The 24,607-nt window shown below is 33.8% G+C and overlaps 2 protein-coding genes across 2 annotated transcripts; both read right to left on the bottom strand.

Annotated features, from left to right (window-relative positions):
* Positions 1–10,214: 10,214 nt before the first annotated feature.
* On the bottom strand, positions 10,215–12,038 carry LOC117912130 (prostatic spermine-binding protein-like). The gene is made up of 3 exons (XM_034826610.1): positions 11,824–12,038; positions 10,881–10,939; positions 10,215–10,788 (listed from the first exon to the last, which is right to left on the bottom strand). Exons 1-3 carry the CDS (start codon positions 11,932–11,934, stop codon positions 10,440–10,442), a joined length of 519 nt encoding a protein of 172 aa, XP_034682501.1. The 5' UTR covers positions 11,935–12,038; the 3' UTR covers positions 10,215–10,439.
* A 1,200-nt stretch (positions 12,039–13,238) lies between these two features.
* LOC117912745 (topless-related protein 1-like) lies at positions 13,239–19,532 on the bottom strand. Its single transcript, XM_034827435.1, has 24 exons — positions 19,351–19,532; positions 19,080–19,259; positions 18,877–18,990; positions 18,636–18,794; positions 18,274–18,376; positions 18,017–18,188; positions 17,839–17,897; positions 17,559–17,703; positions 17,313–17,470; positions 17,148–17,217; positions 16,975–17,048; positions 16,801–16,896; positions 16,621–16,716; positions 16,360–16,487; positions 15,986–16,220; positions 15,730–15,879; positions 15,257–15,406; positions 14,942–15,031; positions 14,676–14,855; positions 14,317–14,445; positions 14,119–14,214; positions 13,802–13,999; positions 13,498–13,664; positions 13,239–13,380 (listed from the first exon to the last, which is right to left on the bottom strand). The coding sequence occupies exons 1-24, from the start codon at positions 19,434–19,436 to the stop codon at positions 13,242–13,244; spliced, it is 3,174 nt and encodes a 1,057-aa protein (XP_034683326.1). The 5' UTR covers positions 19,437–19,532; the 3' UTR covers positions 13,239–13,241.
* Between the last annotated feature and the right edge of the window lie 5,075 nt (positions 19,533–24,607).

The raw sequence follows: 24,607 nt of genomic DNA, 5'->3' as shown, positions 1-24,607 counted from the left end.
TTAGTAAATGTATTTTTAGTTCTATTTTAACCACAAATTTAATTTTATAATAAAATTTTTATTTTTCATAATAAATAATATAAAAAATGATAAAAAAAAAAATTATGACACTTGAAATATGCATATCTTATATCTTAATTCAAGCACATGTAGAAGGGCTATAAAAAAAATGATGAATTATATATCTCACCACTTATTATATCTTATATTTTGGTTAAATATAAAATAAGATAAAAGATAAATAACTTATCCTATCGCATCACCAACCAAATAGAGGTTAAAATATAATATTTTCTCTTTGATCCTATCACATGTTATATCTAGTCAACCAAACATGACCTTATTTATTTTTTGAGAAATTAAAACCCTCAAAATCCTCTATCAAATCCTTTGAAATCCATATATATATATATATATATATATATATATATATATATATATATATATATATATATATATATATATATATATATATATATTATCAATTTCCTCCATTTTAAACATGAATATAAATATTTTAAATCAATTCTTTTATTTTCTTTTCCTTTTTTCTATTCAGATCCCCATTAATGATAATTTAGCTATTTCCTAAAAATTAAGATTTGCAAGTGATCGCTCTGATTTTTGTCGTTTATTGGATCAAAACAAAATTTATAACTTAATTCATTATTCTATACAATTTGTACCCGATCAAAAAGTGGTTTTAGTACAAACTACTATAGTATAGTGGTTTTTAGGTATCGTCTACAAGGATGGATTATTCTTGGTAATCAAGGCTTGAATGAAAGGAAAAGAAATGGTTGAGATCAAGTGAAAACGATTTGACAATTCATGATAAAAATTCAAAATGACAATGATTCCAAATTGAAAGGAAAATGAAATGTAAAATAAAATAAAATTAATAGAAAATGAAATTCTCGAAGTTAGGATTTTCTAGAAAACAATTTCTATGGTGAATAGATGTTAAGATCTAATTTTCATCAAGTTAGATTGAAAACCTAAATTTTCATCTAAACTGATTTTTGAATTAGCTTTAGGTCTAGATTTAATTTATCTTCAAATTAGGTCACTTAATCCAAGAGATCAATTCAAATCATATATTCAATTCATCTTAAATTATCTTCCAATGATTCACACAATGCAACTATTCAATCTCATCAAATCTAACATTAAGAATTTGATGAATCTATCTAACTTGCATTGTAGTAATCATCCAAGACAATTTGAAGAGAAAAATCCCCAAATTTCAATTAATCAATCAATTAGATCAAATTACCTTTGCAATTCAAGTTCATTTCTCTAATTCACATCTTGCCTCTAAATCCTTCCTCCTCCGAGAAAAATGAGATTTAGTCACTCACGCTTGGAGATTTGGTCTCATAAGGCATGTTTGGCTAGTGAGAAAATGAAGAAAAGTAGAAAATTCTATAGAGAAAGGAAATCTATAAAGTTCTATAATTAGAAATGTATCAAAAGTCCCTAAATGAGTTAATCAAGTTTCTATTTATAGGCCAAGGTCAAGTGGACACTTGGCATCATCTAAGAGGTCTTCCAGAGGCTTCTTCACCAAGAAATCTATTAAAAATACAATTTTGCACGAGCTCTAACAATTTCGCAAGATTGTGCGAAGTGGAAAGTTCATTAGCACCATTTTCATCTTCCTGGAGCATTTCGCATGACAATGCGAAATTTTCGCATGAGGGTCATGCAAAATCAGTTTTCACTTTTCCCATTTGAGCTACAGCCAAAATCCCCCTTGGTCCATTTCACACGTCTATGCGAATTTTTCGCATGTTCATGCGAAATTGAAAAACATGGTTTTTCAACTTCTTTTTGGCATTTCTTCCATTTCTTTCTTTTGAATCCACTTCCACCACCTTCAATTTAGGTCCAAAGCTTGGTCCAAGTGCATTGCCTCTTCCTCATCATTTCCTCATCATCCACATTGTGTACCCACCTTCATTCCATTTCTTTTTTATCACTCAATGCTTCAAAAATCAACTTAAAATATTTCCAAAACTTCACAAAAATCCATTAGTATCTCTTGCAAGGGTAGCAATGTATTACTTGGGCATTTTAGACATAATTACTACTCAAAAGGTATGAAACTCATAAGAATTAGTATCTAAAATGTGTGGTTTTTGAGTAGTAATCAGCAAGCAATAAGCAAAGAATCTTATAACCATCTCTACTTTTGAATGAATCTTTCACAATCTTGTCTTTCCAAGAAAAAAGAAATATTTTTCTAATTAATTATTTACTTATACTATGGAAACAAAATTGATTAGAAATTAGAAGGAATGTTTTTTCTTAACTTAATAATTTTTCCTTTCGAAAAATATAAATACAATTAAATATTTCTTCCATAGTTATCTAAAACCTCCATTACTAGCCAAATAAACGACCATTTTGCTTTGTTTGTTTCACTGGTTTCTAATTGTGCCCATCTAATTTTCATAAAAATTGAGATAATAATGAGGAAAGGATATTATAATGATGTGTATGTACTTTCGAAATGAATCATTCACAATCTTTTCCTTAAATAGGATGTTATAGTTTCTAATTATTTTACTTCTATCGAATGATGAGGTTGAAGGATTCCTCTACAAAATAACAACTACTCAACAATAATAACAAGCTAACAAGAATGAACAATAATAATAATCCAAAAACATCCAACAAAAAAAAAAAATGACACTAGATATAACGTGGAAAAATCCTCCAAATGGAGGTAAAAAAAAACCATAGAGAAAATTTCTTCCACTTCAATAAAATAAGGATACAAATAATTAAGTCCTCACTGGTTTCTTCATCTTGAAAACTTATAAATATATATCAATGTGATGTGGGAATTCATAACTCCAAAAAACAATGAATTGAGAAAGATTAAGAAAAAATCATACAACAAGGACTTTCCTAAAAAAGTTGATGAAAAAACCTATAACTTCACCCTTGAGCCCTAGAACAATGCCCCAAAAAAATCCCTAATGATATATATATATATATATATATATATATATATATATTTGGGCTTAGAGAATACCCAAATATAAAATGGCTACCCAAATATAAAATGGCCTAATAAATAAGCTCATGAGTTGGACAAACTTAACCCAACAATCTCCCTCTCCAATACATGAGGAAAGAATGTTAATATATAACCTCATCACATGAGTTTAAACCTGTTGTGTCAATGCACAACTGAAGCTTATGCTTGGCAACAACCTTTGTCAACATGTTTGAGGCATTCTTATTTGTGTGAATCTTCTTCAATTTGGTTGTATTTTCTTCAACTGTATCCCTCAACCACTTGAACACCCATTTGTTTTTCAATAATTTTCTTCTTTTAGGAAGTTTACTAACTCATAGGTTTCATTTTTGTGTAAGGAATCCATTTCATCTTACATAGCTTTCAACCAATTGCTACTATCCTCATGAGACTTGGCTTCCTAAAAACTTTGTGGCTCTCCTTCATCAATTAATAACATGTACTTAGAAGAGGGATATTTGGTAGAGGGACAATGCTCTCTAGTAGACCTCCTAGCTTGGGGTGCCAAATCCTTCTAATGAGGTGACTGCTCCCCCTACTTCTTATTTTCAACTAGCACCTATGCAGGTATGTCACTTGCACCATCATCTCTTACTAACTCATCAATTTCCTCCTCTTCATTTCTGGGTTGCTCTAATGATAGAGGAATAGGTACCAACTCAATGAAGTCATCACTTGTTCCTTTGGACTATTAGCTCTGCTGAAATCTCCCAAGGTTTGATACTTTTAAAGACCACATCTCTACTTTTCATCAATTTCTTCTTAGTTGGATCCCATAATTTGAATCCAAACTCTTCATCAACACACCCAACAAAGACATGTGGAATTGTCTTATCATCAAATTTGAATATCTATTATTTGGGAACATGCACAAAAGTTTTACACCGAAAGACTCTCAAATGGGAATAGGAAACATCTTTTCCTGTACACGCCTCAGGAACCTCAAAATTCAATGGACTTGATGGAGATCTATTTATCAAATAGCAAGCAATCTAAGCAGTTTCACCCCAAAACACCTTAGACAACTTTATAGTCTTCAACATATACCTAACCCTCTCAATGATTGTGTGATTCATCATTTCATCCATGTCATTATGTCGTAGAGTGCTAGGGATTATTTTCTCATGCCTTATATCATTCTTAGGTAGTAAGTTTCAAAATCCCTTGAGGTGTACTCACCTCCATTATCAGACTTGAGACACTTTAATTTCTTTCCAGTCTTTCTCTCAACCATGGCATGAAACTGTAAAAAATATTGAAAGAGTCAATCCTTTGATTTGAGCAAATAAATCTACATCGTCCTGGTAGCATCATCAATACGGGTGATAAAGTATTTGTTTATTCCAAGAGTTTCCACATCCATGGGGTCACAAACATCAAAGTGTACCAACTCCAACTTCTCAAACTTCTTAGATTTGCTACTAAAGAAAACCCTATGTTGTTTTCTAGCTAAACAATTATTCATTTTTTGCCAAGGAAATTAAGAATTTCATTGCCAAAACTTGCAATCCTTTCTCACTCATATGTCCCACTATGAGGAAATACCTTTTATAGCATATAGCTTATCATTACAAACTTTTCCTTAGGTTTTGTACAAAGTGTAACATGTTTCTCCTTTCGCAACAACCAATGAGTCTTTAGTGAGCTTCCATTTGCCAAAGTGGCTTTCATAACCTTGCTTATCCAAGGCAAACCTGACATCAAATTAAGATGTAAATCTAGAACATTCCTTACATATTTCAATGTCAACTAACACCCTATATTGATTTCAAAGCAAACATTACCCATCCCTATAATCTTGAAGTCACTAGAGTTTCCTATCTTGACTATACCAAAGTCTCCAACTTTGTAGTTAGAAAACAACTCCAAATAAGGAGTAGCATGGTAGAAAGTTGCAACGTCTACAATCCACTCAACTACTTGCTCATCTACATACAAACACTCATCTGAGAGTATTAAAACTTCTTCAATGTTAGATATAGAGGTTGTAATATTCTTGTCATCTTCTTTTTCTTGATTTTGCACATTTTGTTCATTTTTCCAATTATTCGACAATTTCTTTTCATATGACCATCTTTTCCACAATGAAAATATTTGATTTTATATCTAGATCACGACCTTCCCTCAAACTTGTCATGACCTTTCTATCCTCTATTCTTATTTTTTCCTTTACTTTTTATGATGATGGTTTGTGCATTTTCTGTGTCATAAGTCTTCCTTTTGTCTATTCATTAAACCAATTTCCCTTTACAAGCTCCATAGACAATGCACTATTTGGAACCGAGTTACTAATAATCACAACAAAAGTTTCTCAATTATCTGGTAGTAAACAAAACAACAAGGAAGCTTGCATCTCATCATTCATAACCATTTCCATAGTAGCCAACTAATTTACAATACTTTGAAAAGCACTTAAGTGATTTGTCATTAGTGTTCCTTCCTTTAACTTTGTGTTCACTAACTTCTTTAACAAAAAAAATTTCTTCCCAGTATTTTTTTATTTAAATATTGACTCCAATTTCTTCCAGAGATTATAGACATTTGTCATTTACCATATGACGATGTGAGGATGTATCAATCAATTGCCTAATATAGGCAATTGTCTTTTTGTTCATCTTATTCCATTCCAAGTTAGAAATATCTTTGGGTCTGGCTTCTTCACCTTTAAGAGTCTTTGACAAATCTTTAATGGTGATACAATCTTCCATCATGGACTTCTACATAGCCTATTTTGAATTGTTAAGCTATACCATAGAGGCTGAGTTCCTTTCTATTTCTATCCCTTTTAAGAATTCCACAACCTGACTTTGATACCACTTGTTGGGAAGTTAAAGGGGAAATTTAGATCACCTACATAGGTTAAAGGATTCCTTCACAAAATAACCACTACTCAATAATAATAACAACCTAACAAGAATGAACAATAATAATCTAAGAACATCCAACCAAAAAAAAGGAACACCAAATATAACATGGAAAAACCCTCCAATGGAAGTAAAAAACCATAGAGAATTTATTTCACTTCAATAAAATGAGGATACAAATAATTAAGTCATCATTAGTTTCTTCACCTTGAAAACTTATATATATGAGAATCTATCACCCTAGAAGACAATGAATTGAAAGAGATTAGGAAAAAATCTTACCATAGAGACTTCCCTAAAAAGGTTGATGAAAGAACCTGCAACTTTATCCATGAGCCTTAAAACAGTGCCAAAAAAATCAACCATAATTCTCTTTCCTTTTCTCAATCACCTTTCTCCCAACATACTAAAACCCTAATGTTATATACATTTGGCCTTAAAGAATACCCAAATATTAAATAGTATAATACATGGGCTCATGGGTTGGACAAACTTAGCCCAACACTTCAAGCATTGACTAAGGCTATGTTTGCTTTTCAGAAAATTTAAGGGAAAATGAAATAGAAAGAAAATAGAAAAAATGAGAAAAAAATATATTTAAAGTTAATAAACTAATTTCACTTATTTAACTCCTCTATATTAAAATCAAAAGAAGAGCCCATGAGAATTATTTGACATGACATAGGGGTCTAAGCAAAACTTTTGGTTTAGACGGGATCTAAAGGGACTAATTGGGAGTAGCTCATAGCTACAAGGTCATCTAACTATATTAATCAAAGTAGATCCAACCTTAAAAATTGCAAATAGTTGGAACATACAAGCATTGATTAACCTCACTAGCAAGAGATATTCTCAATTGTCTTTTGATTGCCACCTAAGGCAACCCTGAACAACCAATGGTGACCTTGGCATAAAGGCAAGTGCCACTTGAGTAATCAGAATTATCTTAATTACCATTGACATTTAACCTCTATGCTTATACAATAAAAAAGTAATTATTGTATGGCAACCATGCCCAACCACCCCTCATGCCACTAGATGGAAAACCCTCAAGGTGACCTATGCCACATGAGAAATGGAAGATGCAATAGGGCGACTTCAGGCATGCATCACAAACCTTCTAAGAACTTATATATGCCCCCAATGACCAACTAGTGGCTTTGAATTTGAACCACATGGTGCATTATGGTCAATTGTAGGCCTTGTTTAGCTCAACAACAAGGATGTTGGATGACATGTTGTCTAGTGTTTTAAAAACCGAACCGGACCAATCAGTCGGATCGGACCAGTGACCTTTTTTTGTCTAGTTCCCTTTTTTGACTTGTCTGCCCATTGGACTGATCTCAAAATGCTTGAAGGTGAACTAGGGGAGCTTGAGTCAAAGACCACAACCTTTTACCTTTTTTTTTTTTTTTTATAGGCAAAATGGACCAAATTTCTCCCATAGCCCAATATTCCATGCCCACTCCTATTCTTGTAAAATGGGCCATTATGTCATACACTAAGCCCCATGGCCCAACAACCATTTCGTTTGTGCTTATGGATAAAGGTTTTATAAAGCTTTTCATATTTCCTCTCATTTCCAATGTGAGATCAATGTGAAGGGCTTTAAAGAAAAAATCAAATTTGATTTTCCAATAAGAGAGCTTAAACTGAAGACCTCAAGATTACGATAGGATAATCTTTCCACTATGCTACGCCTTTGCTTGTGTAAAAACCTAACAGAAAACAACTACATAGGTCATTTAAAAAAATAATATATATATATATATATATATATAATTACATAATACAATTTTTTTTTCATTTTCAATATGTTCTCATATTTAAATACGACTTTTTTCCATTTTTCAGTATATTTTCATATCTAATATTGTATATATTTTGTTTAATAAATTTTAAATATTAATAAATTTATATAAAAATGAATAAATAATATTACAAATATAATTAATTTCTTATTATATATATATATATATATATATATTAAATATTATACTTTTTTAAAAAATTTAATCAAATATAAATTATATATTTATGACATCACCGGTTCGACCACGATTTGACTATCGATTCGACCAGTAAATCATGAATCGACAACTTTTCGATTCAATGTCCAATTCGATTCAAAAAACATTGATATTGTTTACCTTGTTCTTAACCTTCATTTTATGCAACAAGAGCACCCGTCCAATCTTGGTGTCAAAGTTCACCATGTAGAATGAAACCATTGATCTATTCGATTATCCCATGCACTACTAGCAAGTCATGACCCTCAACATCCACAATGATCAAGTGCGAGTGCTTTTTACAAGCTTGCATGGACTTGCATTAGCATGGTTTCACCATCTACCACCAAGCTCCATTCACAACTAACTTCTAAGGATAGTTGGAAGTCTTTGTGGCCCATTATCTTTGTTCAACCCAACACAATTAGTGGGGAGCCAATAGCCTTAATAACTTGTGCATGCTAGAAAAGTTGTAGGGATTGTATTTAATATGGAAATCACATTAGATTCTATGATCAAAACAAAATATAGTGATAAATATTCTTTTTTTCATTTTCACTAGAAGAAATAGGAAGTGTTAAAAAATATATCAATATATAATAGAACATGAACCAAGTAAGAATGATTCGATTTTCTCTAAAATTGTCGCTTTCTTTAAAATTGTTGTGTATTGGGAGAATTACATGCACAATTCAAAAGCAAGTCTATCAGAGGAATGATTAAAGAATAAAATACAATCCGGAGTTTTCAGAAAGATCATACAATGAGATCCCATATGATTAAAGAGAGAGTTCTTGAAATTTAAGATATATATATATAAAGAGAGAGAGAGAGAGGATTCCTTTTAATTGTATAGATATGTTTTAAAGTTGTAGTCAAACCAACAATATCCATATGAAATGAAATGAATTGTTATAAACGACATTAAAATGCAAATAGCAATCATGCATATAGCAAACTACTTTTAATTATGTAGATGACTTTTAATGTCATGTAGACCTAAGGTAGAAGGTAAATAACATTTAGATGGGAAGAAGTAATTGTAATGGTGTGGAGATAAAAACCTATTTGTGTGGCACTACAATCCCATCAAACAAAATGATAACATAATGCCTATATGAAGAAATGATTGTTAAATTCCACAACGATTATATATGATTGATTTTTCTAATTCACTACATAGACATGTTTTAAATCACGCCTCTTTCTATTTGGCCCTATAAAGAATATTCATCCATGTAGCTCTGCATAAAGTACAAGTCTCTGTAACCTTATTAAAGTATATGTCCCTCTAATCTTATAATTGCATGGGATACATCAAGATGTCATACTTTGAATATTTACATCATGGCACTTGTATATTAATAGATCATATCAAAGATGATCCCCAAGGAGGTGTGAGTTTATTTGAGTGTCTATCTAGCCTCACAATCCTACCAGTCAAAAGAACAATTGATAAAAAAAAAAGGACAATAAATCGAGAAAACATTTTTTTTTCAAAACCTAGTTCTCAAACAAAATTTTATTTTTGAAAAACAAGAACCGTTTATAACTATCAAATTTTACAAGTATTTTATTAAAAAGAAATATAAAAGTAGTAAGACATGTGGAAGCATCTTATATCATAGAATGAAAAGGGGATTACATGCCTATCACAAATGCAGGACAAAATGGATATGTCATTGCTAAAAGGGAATTGATAGTGCGGATGTGACCATAACCCATATCACAATATGGGATGTCATTGATGGAGCACTTAAGACTTAAAACTGACAACTTTCATTAAGGACATGTAATTTGGGAAGAAAGAAGCCTGAATGGGAATGAATTATTCCAACCATAGACAAAGGCAAGCTACTTTTGACGAGACATTCACCACCAGTTTTGGCCAAAGCCATTGGATCTACATTCTCCACCCTCTCAAAACCATCATATTTCAATTTCACTCTGCTTTCCCCTGTTGGGAAGTTCAATGATTGAGAAATTTTTACATGCCCAGCATTATGATGTGGAAGTAGAACAAGACTTTTCCCTCATCCGATAGACCATTTGAGCCTTCAATTTCTGTGAATAACCATCCAAGGGCACAATTAATGGCTAGGAACATGATTCAAGAATCAGAAATCTCACTCTCCCCCCTCATGTCTGAGTGGGTCTAGTACTGCAAAAAAGACAACATTCCCCTTAATGCAGTATTGCCCATCAGAATAATCAAAAGCTCCATCTCAAGAGCTACCATTGTTTGGAAAATTACTGGCTAAATATTGAAGAAAGATGGTTAGACCACTTAGATGAGCCTAGTAATATAATCTTGCAATTCATGCTTAGAACAAGTAATATAGCACCACTGTCACAAGAAACATGAGATGTATTGACAAAGACCTACAACATTAACATTATAGACCAAGGGTTCATACAAAAGTATCGAGAATTCTATGTAGACAAGCAACCTCAACAAACTACCCAAAAAAGGAAACCGAAAAACTAAAAACAAAAAATGGGAGAAACTTTTTACCCTCATTTCCTCCTCTTGGTAGGTGGCTGAGGAATCTCCTCTTCCTCCTCTTCCTCTTCTTCCCCCTCCTCATCACCATCATCACTGTCATCATCATCATCCTCATCATCGTCGTCGTCATCATCATCATCTTCATCATCTTCGCTTGCACCATCACCATTGGCTTGAGGCACATCCTCAGGATCCCCATCACCCTTGTTATTTCCCTCTTCCCCAGACAAATCGTCTTGGTCATCATCACCATCCTGATCATCTGCATCATCGTCATCTTCTTCATCATCCTCAGTGTCGCTGGCATCTTTATTCTCAGGATCAGATTGTTTCAGCCCATGGTGCTTAGGTATCGGAAACCTGGAAAATAGTTTTAAGATTCTAATTTCAATCCCCTTTAAAGGAAGAATATATACAAAATAAAACAAGGTAAAAAAAATCATGGCACTGACCATTCAAATGTGGCAGGACCCATGGATAACAGTGACATGCCATTCAACAAAGATCCCATCTGAAACAGCCCAAAATAACATGTTGACACGATACTGACAGTAAGGCATACAAAATTCATATAGGTAATCAAGAAAGTTATACAAAGGAAACACCACAAAGAGCAATAGTCAGAAATCCCTATACATTCATTCTCAAACTCATGCCCAAATGGCTTGACTTAGCATATATGGAACACCTTTTTGGGGAAGATTTGGGTTCAGAAAATCCATGCGTGACTAAAGCCAAGGCTAGAGAAGGTAATCAATTCCACCATCCAATCATAAAGGTTCATCATCATTTTAATATAAAACCAAAGCCTGGAATTCAGACTCTGAACCAGTTTATATATATATGTATGCTTTCAACCTAATTGAAAGAAGATTTTCAGATGGATATTACTTATGAATAATGTGTAATTTCAAGTGATCCAAAAGCATACAAACAACCAGAGAAACAACTTGGAATTTGTTTACAAAAAGTCACACAAAGCCCTGCCTTTGATTCAACAACTCTGTAACCAAATTAATTGTTCATTAAACCCTAAACCCAAATCCAATTCTACATGGTATAAACATAATAAATTCAATTAGCTCAACAAATACCAATCCAAACAAACAAACAAACCACCAAATAGAATAATTAAGAACAAAAATAGAGGGAAAAAATATACCTCCAGAGGGACAGACAATTATGTAAACATCATTGAAACAAAAGGGGAAAAAAAGGAAGTCAAGAAAAAAAGCTAAAAAATTAGCAGAAAAGGGAATCCTACTTAAGAGTAGGTTAACACAAGACACTGCAATTAGAGTATAATCAAACCCTAAATTTGCAAGCACACATAAAAAAGGTGCCAACTTTACAAGAAAAAACAAATGCTATATAATGAGAAAGAGAGGGTTATACCATGAAGAGGATGCAAGCAAGAGATTTTGCAGTTTCTGCAACCACAGCTTCCAAGAGAGAGGAAGCAAACCCATCCTTCAAAACGACGGCGTTTAAGGGAAGAGTACCCATTTTCAACTCAGCACTGAGAGAAACAAAATGCAGAGACAAAAACCCTAAATCAGAGAAGGTGCTGAAGAGGAAAACGTTAATTCCATCAGACCCTACCAAAAATTTATGGAGAAAAAAAATTAGTGTTTATATAGGGTTTTTTTAAGAGAAAATTAATTTCAAGGCAATATGGTGATGACGGGTGGTGACATGAAAGAAAATGACAGTCACAATCAAGGCCGTAGAAAAGCATCTGTTTGTGATTATGTGGATGGAGATGATATTTTAGTTTGTACTCTTATCTAATGGCTGTGATTTAGCTGTCTTTTGGGCAGACTGGTACCCTGATGTCACGATAACCAAAAAAAGTATAATTTGAGGAAAAATAATATTCTTGAGTCGGTCCACTTAGATAATACCATAACCATCTACATTGGCATTTTTAATTTCAACTTTGGTAAAATATTAGTGCTAAATCTTAGAGAAATTTTATTATTTATGTTTTTTTTTTCGAATTGAATTTTGGGCCTAGAAAATATTAATTTTAATTTTGGAAAAATATTTGTAGTAAATATTTGAGCAATTTTATTTTTCATATGATAGAGTAGAGATTAAAAATTTTAAACTTTTAAATAGAATTAATGATTTTATTATTTTAAAAACCCTACTTGGGCCCTAGCCCAACACTAGTCAACCGAAGATGTTCTTTTAAGCCCACCACTACCTTACCACATTTGGGCCTGATAATTCACAAAGGAGACCTAGGAAGAAGCATTGCCCCGAAATTAGAGCGTTGTTTCAAACTAGGCATTTGGGCCATTAAGATATGCATTTTAATCATCTCCCCCAAACTATTGTTTAAAATGGTCCCTGGTTTATTTTGAACTTTGGTAATTGTTGTTTTCGAAAACAATTTTGAAAATAGTTTTTGACAAGAGTTTTTGAAAACTATTTTAATATTATCAGGCCATTAAGAGTTTTTGACAAGAGTTATAATTAATATTATAACTCTATTTGATAACTATTTTAAAAAACAGTTTCTGAAAACTATTTTCCATTGTTTTGTACAATAAATATCTAGTTTGAGAACTTCAAATATTTTTAACTTGTTTTATATGTTTTTAAATATATTTTAAAAATAATTTTTATACATTAATCATTCTTGGTATTTCTATAATATTTTTTAAAATAGCTTACAGAAAATAAGGGAAAACAATTGAAAAATGTTCCTTAAAAACAACATATTTTCTGTTTTTAAAAAGAGAAATAATTTTTACAACATGTTTCTATTATTAAGAATAGAAAACAATTTTTTATTTCTGATTACATCAATGGTGTCTAGGCAAGCCCCATTGCTCTTCAGGCTCCAATGGCTCAAAGACCATGACCCCACCAACACTCAGACCTAGCGCAAACTGGTTCGGCTTCTGTGGATGTGCAGCAACCGCAAGCGGGTATATTCTAGACCTGAATCAAGAAGAGAAGCAATGAAGAAATGATCATTTGACGCTGAATCATAAACAGGCTAAATGAAATTAGCTTAACATTCCAAGTCAAAGTTTGGCAATGGAATTTGTTGAGTACCTGTCACCAGGAGGGAGATAAGCACTAGGACTAATCCGACACCGAATTTGAAGATCTTGAGCCATGAATATGCAAACAGCCCCATCCAGAAAGCTGGCATATACTAACCGGCCATCGCATGAGAATGTCGCATCAGAGATTGGGGACGAAGCTCCATCAACATTCCACTGAAAGCACAAAACTGAAAATACTTTACACTAGGAAAACTACAGCTAGCAGCTTCTCTATTAACAAATGATAATGATATATTGGAGCCAATCTAATAACAACTTCCATAACAATGAGAAAGGTGAGATGAAGATACCTCTCTAACACAATATAGTGTCATCGCCTCATATATAGCGAGCTTTGGTTGGCACACGACAAGGAAGCTGGTTTGCTCCTGGGAAAACTGGACTCGGGTGTCCATCAAGTTTGCCTGTCTCATCTCCTCATTTGGAATCCACAAGTATCTGCTTCTCTGCCTTTCCCATCCACCCGATAACGAGTTCCACACAACTAGCTGATTATTGTGAAACATGATATAGAATATTAACATCCGAGTCATGAGTCAGAAGTTCATATAAGTATTTGACAGAGAGAATGAAGTAGTAGTTCCTAATAAAAGATAAAACTACTAGCCTGAGCATCGGCTCCCGAAGAAACAAGTACATCCAATACATAGGAGAAGGCAAGGCCTGTGATTCTTTTCGAATGGCGTCTAAGCTTTTTTATCATCTACAACAAAGAAGAATATGATCAACTCCCTGGATTTTATTGTTAGTAATTTTGCTGCAGATATCCATTCACAAAATCATATATACGGATGTATGCATGTACCTCGCTTGTTCGGACATTATATATCTGGATTGTGGAATCATCCAGGCCAACTGCTATTACATTGTTATCCCAAGGATGGACTGCAATAGATGTTGCAGCAGGTGGTGGATTCATGAAAGTTACCATCTTCTGCAATTTGCCCAATTGAATTTGAAAATTGTCAGTCCAAACTTACAAAATATGGTAAAATCCTTCTATTCTATTAGCAGTTAAAACCCTTTGTAAGAAAATAAAAGAACTTACAAAAATTTGTCACTAATTTTGTCATCTTTGACAAAAAAAAAATGACAGGAAAAAATCAAAAGAACTTTTCATTGTAGACCACACCCATTCATTAGCATTGCATGAAAAGTAATTACCTCAAAACTCCTTATGTTGAACAAGGAGATTTCGCCACCAGAAGAGGACACTAAGTATCCATCACTTGCAGTCACAGCAAAACAGCCTGGAGCCTCATCAAGCATCGAATCAGTTACATCATTTGTCATCATCTCGCCAAATTTATTTCGAAGGAATCGAGGATGAACACTGGTCGTTGCCTACATGAAGAGTATATCATCACAATTACCTTAATTCAAACTTCAAGACTGAAACTCTCTTCTGATCAAAGATGTGAATCTTTTACCTTGCTTGGCCATTTCCAACCCAGATGGATGGCATCTGCTGCTAATGCCAAAATGCTGGTGCCTGAATGATAGTAGGTCAACCTCAAGATCTGCAGTAGGCACATGGGGTGTGCTCAGAAAGTTGGGAAGAACATTATTTTCTACTTTGATATGGTATGGAGATGCTTAATTGAATTCACTGGACTTTTAAAACAACATTTTCTATAGTTGTGTTCAAGCCCAGAGACAACCAAACTTATGATGCTCAGTTTACCAGAGTTGAAAATACCAAGAAAATTTTCATGAATAAACAATACCCATCATTGAAACCATACCTTGCTTGTTATGATGGAATGAGGAGGGAGCCTCAACCACCGAAACTGATCAGGTTCATTCAGTTCAGTGAACCTCCCAACTATTGGTCCATCATGGCCTTTTTCAGGTGATCTTTGTTCTTTAGCTCCTAAGGCTCCTTTGTCTTCACCCTAGCAAACACTCTTCATGTGTCAATTCAAAAGTAGTCTCAACTCTCAAAAGGGATCCATTTTAAATAGGAAAAACAGAGAGAGAGAGAGAGAGAGAGAGAGTAGAGATATGACTGCAAATAAGCAAATGTTTGGCGGTATATAGATATAGAAGAATCAGAATACAGAAAAGAACATAAATGAATTTACATCTGCAAGGTTAAAACTCAATGCACTTGCACAACCGAAGGGGTCCAATTTCATGCCATATGAAACAGAAGAAGTACTAGGTAGGAACTGTTCCCCTGCATAACAGTAAGAGAAGGTTTCCTAATTGAACTGACCTTTGGAACAGTAGCAGGTACACAGGGAACTCTTTCATTTGTTTGGAGCAACTGAAAACCATTCACAGACACCAAGATTTTGATCTTATTATCATTTGCAGTTACAGCCAATAATGTTCCCTCCTTGTTGAAGCGGATCAATCGACTTGCCTTAAAAATAAAATGAAATGTGCAACTCAGACAATGGCCATATATTATTACCAAAGGCAGCTATATATAATTCATCCACAAAGGATACCACCCAAACAAAACTTACAGGTAGCATTTCACTGGCATCAATAGGTGTTACAAGATCGACAGCATTCAAATCCCAAAATTTTAATGAGAAGTCGTCGCCAGCCACCAATAAGCCGTTTTTTGCCGTGTCAAATTGCATAACACCAAACGAACATTTATTCATGCCTTGGATGGTTCTCTTCATGATGCTTCCCATTTCATGCCATTCAACAAGGTGAGACACTCCATCTTTAGTGGTTCCGCATGAAATCAGCCTACAAAGCATTCAATAAAAACAACATTAATGAGCCACCACTTGATCCAAAAGCTTAAACTCCTAGATAATGAGACAATAATGCATGTCAAGCTGACTTGGTCTAAAGCCTAACAGGATAATAGTTCCAGTAAACCAACCTTTCACCATCAGCACCAAAAGACATTGTTGTGCAGCAGCAACCTGGAGCATCATATTCAGCAATAGAAAGGTCCTTGTCATAGGTCCATTCTTTTATTTTACCATCCACCGATGTTGACCAGATATGCTGAGGGAAAAATGTGTCAAGGTATTTAAACAAATTGAAAAAAAAGACACACACACACAACATCAGATATAGGAAGCAGTCTAGCAGAAGCCATAGAATAGATCAGAAGAAAATAAGAACATGGAATCCTTACTTGAAGATCATTGTTAGCACTGGAGATCACACAACAAATAGGAGATTTATGACCCTGGAAAATGTATAGTATGGCCCCAGTAACCAAATGCCACACCTAGAATTACAGAAACATAGTTATGAAACGACTCATGACTTTCTCTATGACTAACACTACAATTGTCTAACACAATCAACTGACCTTAATTGTGGCATCCTCTCCACAGGTAATAATAAAGTGTTGGTCATTGGGGCATGCAAAGGCAAGATCATTTACACTACCATCATGAGCCTCAAGCTAGAAATTGAAGTTCAGTATTAGAAATGAAATAATACACTTGAATACAAAGCAAGAGAAAGGAAGACCAGAACTTACCTCCATATACTCCCAAATGCTATTTCTACTGCAATAACAAAATAATTGCACAATGTCTTCAGAATATGCAACTCCTGTTTATTGAAGTATAAAACAATTGAATTAATAAACAATCGAGATTCAGGTCATGAGTTAATCTGAAACCAACAGTGTTTCTGTATTCTCAAGCTCACCAAATAAACTGCCATCTGGACTCCAAAGTACACGATTAACTGATGGATGTTCAGGTCTAACTTCACCTTCCTGAATTTCAACAAGATCGGTTTAGATTTCAGGTCATTCTTATGATATGAAACTGTTATTCAGTTTAAATTATAAATTAACAGAAATGGACATACGCTTTTTGAACATTGGCCCTGGTTCCGAAAGCTAAAAATTCTTGAAAGGGCCTTTTTTTGGGAGCCTCCTCCCTTGTTCCAAATTTTAAAAATTGTTGAAAAAATCTTTTCTTGGGAACAAACATCCCACATCTCTATTTCCCCTGCACTCGTTCCAACTGAAAAAGCCATGCTATGAATCTAGTAACCATATCCATCTGAACAGAACAATACTTATCTCAAGGTGTAAGCTTCTGAAAGGCCAACCTATAAGAAGGGTGTGTTTAGAAGGGTGGAAGTCGATGCTGGTCGGTCGTGATCCCAGATCCAACATCTGCCCAACGATCTTGGGCAGGTCATTGGTTACATTGAGTGATGACTTCGAGCCACTCAGACCGGGATCAGAAAATGCCTATAGAATGTACAAAAATACCACTATCAAGAAGTAAAAACTTCATATAAAATGACTAGCAAATTTTGTTGCTGAAAGATATGCTAGAAATAAGATCATGAGCAATTGAAGTCAGATTCAGTACAGGCCAATTACCTTGTCAGGCCTTGTCCTCAACAAGTAATTGGAATTCCCAGGACAACTGGAACTTGCAGCTATACAGTGCAGGATGACATTGAGAGTTAACAGAATGCCATATTCATGTACAAAATCAATTTAGATATATAGCCTTAACTCAGTATTCTACGGAAGAATTGGTGAAACAGTTTGCTACCTGGGTTTGAAGAACTTGGATTCATAGCTGCTCCAGTACCTGCTGGATGAGTTAAATTTTGTTGACCGGACATCACCTTGGAGAAGGGAGTTTCAGATGCCATCATTGCACAATCAAGAGGCTGTGCTCCCTTTATGGCAGTTTGAACTGGCATTTGCTCGACTTCAAGAGGCTGAACACAAAAAGAGTTAACATATATGTATTAGTATAGGTAGAGCAGAATAGAATAAAACTAACTAAATCAGCATGGCCACAACCATGTTTGCCCCCATAAAAATGACATCTTCGAGTTCTTTTGCAGATTGCATCGGCTTGTCAATCACAGGTGCTTGGGATTGCAGATTAGTGCTATCAGGTTGCCTGCATTTTCACACAAAAACACTTCTATATCAGCAATGTAGAGGGAATTTGCAGAATGGATACTGCCAATTTGCATTTCATATGACATAGTTTCTTGTTATGCTTATTGAGAGCAAAAGTAAACCGATTTTGAATTTATATGAATCAAAAAGTGAATTGGCATCATCCTTTTAGTCAAGGTGCAATCCTAGAAGAATTCCCATTTTGGATATATGCTGTCCACTTTGTTAAAGCCAATAATTAAATGAAAACGCATTACCTTTTCTTCAGGAGTTCCTGTAACCTTGAAGGTTCAAGGTCAGGGAAAGAGAGTTTCTCTCGGATTAGAGGATTTGCCCTGAGAAGCTTCTTGAGCTCCACTGTCAACAATTTCCGGGCAGTTTCTGCATCCTTGTAAGTTGATAGTGGTGCCATTTCCCTACAAGGTCCTCAGGACTTCATTAAATACCAATGTACAATCCAAGTGTGTCATTTCCAAATCTTCGATTAACAAACCATACCTGAAATCATTTAATGCCAGAAGCTGTGTCATCTCTTTGAACAACGATTCATTATCTGATGCAAAAACTTTCAAATCCTTCTTGAGGATTTCTAAAGCCTTCATGTCATCGTGCCTAATCAATTCCAGAGTTAGAAAAATAATGATTATGCCACACAAGGAAGCTAACAAAAATGGTAAACTCATGAAAAATCATAAGCATACTTATCCAATGCCTCAAGGTACTTCTGCTTCCGTATTTCAAAGAAAATTTTTCTCGAGTAGTTATTGGCTTTCAAATTGGTGAAAGCCAAAAGGTAATGTTGTGCCTCATCAAATTGACCCATGTGCATCATCTCCTCAAAATATGGCATGTTGAAGAAAACTGCAGACTCTCTTTCGAGCCTATCCAGAGACGAAAGAAATGATCATAAAGCAGAAATTAGGGGGGAAAATATGATTCCAAATATGAAAAGAAAAGTTGGAAAAGAATTACTTGTGAACGGTTTCTGTATATTTCTTCTCATGCAGAAATTGTAGGATCAGGAAGATGAGTTCTTTCTTCTGGAGTTTCAATGCCATTAGTACTGCCTGTTTCTGTCTTCCCAATATCCACAAGAACCAAAATCAACAACATAAACATCATCAACAGGACTCAAACAAAAAGGTTTTTTTTTTTTTTTTGGCAAGAACAGAGATTTGATTCAATTAAAACTAAAACAAGAAGGTATGTGCACCCAAAAAAAGGGACATTCATTGGGATGATTGTAGCCTTAGATATAAAACTTTTTTCCGGGAAAATATTTCTACAATCTTGCCTTGAAAAAGTAGAGCTTGAATCATACATAGTTTAGAAAGAGGAAAAAAAAAATTAAAATAAGATTGAAGGCAATTTCCGGAATTTTAAAAAGAGAGAGATATGAATCCAAAATTTTAAAAGTTTAAAAAGAAAAGGAAGCCATGTGTCTGAGAAAATATATCCAATAGGAATGCATCCTTCTATATAAATTTTTCATGGAACTTTCAGCCAAGAAAATGGACCTTTTACATCCATATAAACACTAAAAAAAAAAAAAAGATTTAAGGGACCTTCATCTAAATCAAGGGAAGAAAGAAAAGGGCTGAGTGCATCTAAATCAAGAAAATCTGGGACCTTCATCTTCAAGAAAATGATAAAGATACAAAATCAAGATTAAAAGGAAAAAAGAAAAGGCCCCTGTGCATCTAAAAGCAATAAAAAAATTGGAAACTTCAAAGATTAGCATTCAAGATCCATTTCATATAATCAAGATGATTTGAAAATTGTTCTAAATTGTTGACTGAAAAGGTGAAATGAAATAGCCCTGTTTACAAGGATTAAAAGCAGCAAATCAATGGTGATTCAATGGGACTAAAGCTGCTGAAGAAAAGGTGGAAAAGGGCATGTGAACATCAGACAAGAAACACCCGTTTGAAATATGATGAAGAAAACAGAGAAGAACAAGGGATTTAATGAAAAAGAGCACCACCAACTCTCTCCCAACCAGCTCTGCTTAGGCTGCTTACTCTCTCTCTACTCTCTCTGGTCTTTTTTCCTGTCAATTGATTCTCTGGACAGCGACAGATTGATATGGACAAACAAGATAAAAGCATTAACTTACCGAAAACTACAAGTGGAAATGACAAGTGGACAACATTTTATTGTAAGAAGAAAGACTATGACCATTGTAAGAAACTTAAGACTGAAAATATCTAACAATAACAAATGTAATTCTGCTATCACTTAGAGCGGTTGAAGAACACATGATGTTTGTTAACTTACTAGTAAGAAAAAAGTAACTTTTTTTTTACTGTTCTTTCTCAAGAAAATAGAATAATACCTTTTTATTTTATTCGATAAGACAATGATGTGCCTTGTAATTTTATTTTATTTTCAAAATTCCATACAAGTATGCACTATATATAGCCAAACTATATACTAATTATTCATTAACATGATAAGGTGATGACAACGATGCTCTTTATTTACTTGCCGGAAATTTCTTTCAATTAATGTTTTTTATCACAAAAATATATGTCATGCCATAACACGAAGAATCATAATCAGGTGTCATTTATGGATTAGAGCTCCAAAAATCCAACAATTTATTACATGCATATTTTCAAATAAGTTGGTAAATTGAATTTAATGATGCAAACGTAAAATCCAGAAAAAGCGAGTGCACTTAATTTTTAGTAAAATTTGGTCTAAAACTCTATCACTTGTGTTGAGCTCACATGCTAATTCGGCCCATTTAGCAGAAAAGATTGGTAAAGTTTAATTTGAGAGCTCTTTTGAGTGATATAATGGGGAAAATATGATTGAATATGAAAACTTTTATACATTCAATCGAGAATATAATGATTCAATAGTCTACAAATCCATTTTTCGTATCCTAAAAAACTTATCAATGTAAGTCTTGGATTGTGTATAAGAAATAGTAATTAGAACGTTAGAGTTAGTGATTTTATTAATTATGGTTCTCCTTATTGAAATTGGATGCTTGTATTACTATCCTTCTCAAGTCACTCATGATATTAAAAGGTATTCGGTTTTTTGGTCTCAAATCATTTACGACATTAAAGGTATTCAACAGTGATGATTAAATATGTAGGAATTATTTTCATAGTCAATTACCTCCCTGTTTCATAGCTTGGTATATCAATAAAACCATGTTACAACCCTAATAAGAGTCTTAAAACTACATAGTAGATAAATTTATTCAAACAAAATATTTATAACTTGAAATTGCCATAGATTACCTACCAAGTTTGCAATTTTTCCTCAATGACGACTCAATCTCCCTTTTCCCAATTAGTAACAGTGATTTCAATCAATTGTGTAGTCAACATTTGCTTTGTACTTGATTGTAAACCGAAAGGAATGAACAGTTAAAAAAGTTTTAATTCTTTATTCTCTTTTGTAAATGCAATCTAGTAGCCATTTAGAGCTTATTTTAACAACATAAAACAGATTGAGAGTGGACACTTGGTGAGTTTAAGAACATAAGAAAGGTCAAGAATAGAAGTTTTCTTTAAGAGGAAAAATGGATAATAATTAATTATGTTGAATTTAACATTTTAAACATTCTAAATCAAATTTCAAGGTAGTTGAAAATGTTTTTAAGAATGTACTAAACCGTTAAGTATGCAAATTCAATAGACCATCCATGCAATTAAATGGAAATTTAATAGTGATTGACGGTCCTCACTAGAGGGGCATATGCATTAATAAATCTTTTTAGCGCATGTTATCATTTCATAACTATTATGCAATCCTAAAGCTCCTTAACTGAACCTTTTCATCACTAAAGATTTTCCATTGGCATGATAGAGAATCGTCTGTTGACTTCCTCTCACACTTCCTATTATCTCTTGAGTAATTAATACTCATAATCCACACAATTGAGTGGCTTTTTCTATAATAGCTAATCCATTATAGCGGCTTCTTAGTAGAAAGCATGTCTTCTTGATCTTCCATTTAAAAACCACTAAACAACCTACTCAAATGAAGGCTTGACTTTTCTTCTCTTTGTATCTCCCTCTCCGTCATTCTCCTTCAAATTCGCTACATCAGTTGGTTTGTAATTTCACTTTAGTATTTCTTGAATGTGACCAAGTATAGAAGGGGTGTTTTCTTTGACATGAAGTATGTTGAAGTACATTGTGCTTTGATGATACTTAGGAAAAGGTTAAAAGATATTTTCTATGACTTCAATTGTTTTTTTTTTGTCTGAAGTTCTAATAGACTTCAAATGCTTGCAAACTGTTTAAGTTAAATTTAAATTTCATATGATTTGAAGTCTAAATGATACTTCCAAATTAATTTTTATTATGATTTCAGACAATTTCAAATATTAAAAAAACAAACAAACAAACAAATGCCAACCGAGATTCCATAGTCAATGATATAGTGCAAATTGCTTGAGGTATTTGACAAATAAAATCCAACTTCATTCTATAGAAACACAACTCTTTCCAGTTTTGTAAATAAAAGGTTTGCATAAACAGTTATTGCTGCAGCATGAACAGTCTAGTTTATTGGACTTTAGATCACAAACCCTGAAATTTAGTTCATCTTAGTTCAGGTGCCTTCTTACCTGTCTAACATGGGGCTGATACTATTTTGACAACACTCTGATCCTTGTTCAGTTCAACAGCAAAGTAGGAAAAGCCAATTTTCTAGGAAAATTTTCTAGTCCATAAAAATTCTTAAAGATGGGGGTGATGATAAATCAGAAGTAGAAGCAACTTCTGTGGGCACATTAAGAAGGCAGTGGCTCAAATACTCGAATTGCACCATGTTCACTCCAATGGTGAATTGCCTGCAATCATTTGGATGAGCAGAAATTGAGAGTGGGTGTATCATAGGACTTCACAAGAAGCAAAGAGTTTAGAACCATGAAGAGTTTATCATATATGTTGAAAGCAGAGCTAGAAAGTAGCACAAACTCAGTATTCAAAGTGTAATGCACACAATGTTGAAACCCCTGAACATGCTAAATGAACAATTCACATGCCCCATAGTAAAGTTAGGCAAACATCATAAGAGAAACTCGGGTAATGTGACTTATCATATCTGGCATTAGGCAGCATATAAGCAGTTGGACTAATCATACATTGTATGAGATTTAAAACACGAAGCATGCATGGAGTCCTATCCAGAAAGCTCACATATATTAGCATATTCTCCCACAGTCCACTACAAGCACAAGACAGAAAGTAAAACAATACTAAAAAAACCGGAAATGAAAAGAAAATACTATTCCAGACAACAAAAAATGTAGGGTATGGGATGAAGATATATACCTGTTTTAAGCATTCTAGTGTTATTGGTTCATATATGGCAAACTGAGTTCCATTTACAGCAATGAAGCGTCTGATCCCAATGAAACTGAACTTGAGGGTCCAACAGTGCCATGGACATCCATCCAGCTGGAACCTGCATGAATGTGATGTTCAGTCTTCCCACTTACATATCGGAGTCCCACACAATTATCCTGGAAATTAAGCATGAACGAGAAAATTGAAATCCAAGTTATGAATTGAGTCCTCATGAGAACCATGGGAAACACTATACAAACAGAAATCCGTACAGACAGGCACAAACACAGTTTTGTCACTCTTATTTCAAATTTAAATGGCCGTCATACTTGTTATACCATGTGATGTGTTTGAGATTCTCAATATGCAGACTAAAAAAGAAATTTGAGTATGAACCAGAGCATCCGCTCCGAAACAAACAAGTTCAGCATACTCAAGAAGGCAAGGCTAGTGAATCTTCTTGAGTGACCCATAAGCTTGCTCTTAAAGTACAACTAGCAAGAAAATGAACTGTCCATGCCAATGGCAACCACATTGCTATCATTACAATGGAAGGCAAGTGGTGTTGCTGGAGGTGGCCAACACAAAAGGCTTGCCATCAATTGTGATTGTGCAAAGAATATGAAGCAGCATAAAGTGGTTTTTGAATGCAGCACTAAGAGATGCATAAATGTGTTTCATGCCATTTGAAACACGACAAATGACGGGAGATGTTAACAATGCAAAACATGAATGAAGAGTTAAATCATTGAGAAACACGATTTCCTCTGTCAATGATGCTTCTTTGCTATCAAGGACCACCTATAAAATTTAGAATCCGTTTGGTAGTAATTTTTAGAAGTGCTTTTAATATTTTTAATACTTGAAATTTTTTATCAATCAAGTATTAAAATGGTTAAAAACGTTTTTTA

This window comes from Vitis riparia, chromosome 4 (assembly GCF_004353265.1).
Source record: "Vitis riparia cultivar Riparia Gloire de Montpellier isolate 1030 chromosome 4, EGFV_Vit.rip_1.0, whole genome shotgun sequence".
Taxonomy (NCBI): Eukaryota; Viridiplantae; Streptophyta; class Magnoliopsida; order Vitales; family Vitaceae; genus Vitis; species Vitis riparia.
Note: the sequence above shows the minus strand (reverse complement) of the source record. Positions and strands in the feature narration are given on the sequence as shown.

What these genes read in the sequence shown, in the direction of transcription:
- LOC117912130 (XM_034826610.1), bottom strand. Translation starts at nt 11,934, where the DNA reads ATGGGTACTCTTCCCTTAAACGCCGTCGTTTTGAAGGATGGGTTTGCT. An exon ending in TTGCTTGCATCCTCTTCATG is followed by an intron (nt 10,940 to 11,823) that starts GTATAACCCTCT and finishes GGGCTGTTTCAG; the next exon opens with ATGGGATCTTTGTTGAATGG. An exon ending in GGTCCTGCCACATTTGAATG is followed by an intron (nt 10,789 to 10,880) that starts GTCAGTGCCATG and finishes ACTATTTTCCAG; the next exon opens with GTTTCCGATACCTAAGCACC.
- LOC117912745 (XM_034827435.1), bottom strand. Translation starts at nt 19,436, where the DNA reads ATGGCATTGAAACTCCAGAAGAAAGAACTCATCTTCCTGATCCTACAA. An exon ending in TAAACACACCCTTCTTATAG is followed by an intron (nt 17,471 to 17,558) that starts GTTGGCCTTTCA and finishes TGGCTTTTTCAG; the next exon opens with TTGGAACGAGTGCAGGGGAA. An exon ending in ATTCCATCATAACAAGCAAG is followed by an intron (nt 15,032 to 15,256) that starts GTATGGTTTCAA and finishes TGCCTACTGCAG; the next exon opens with ATCTTGAGGTTGACCTACTA.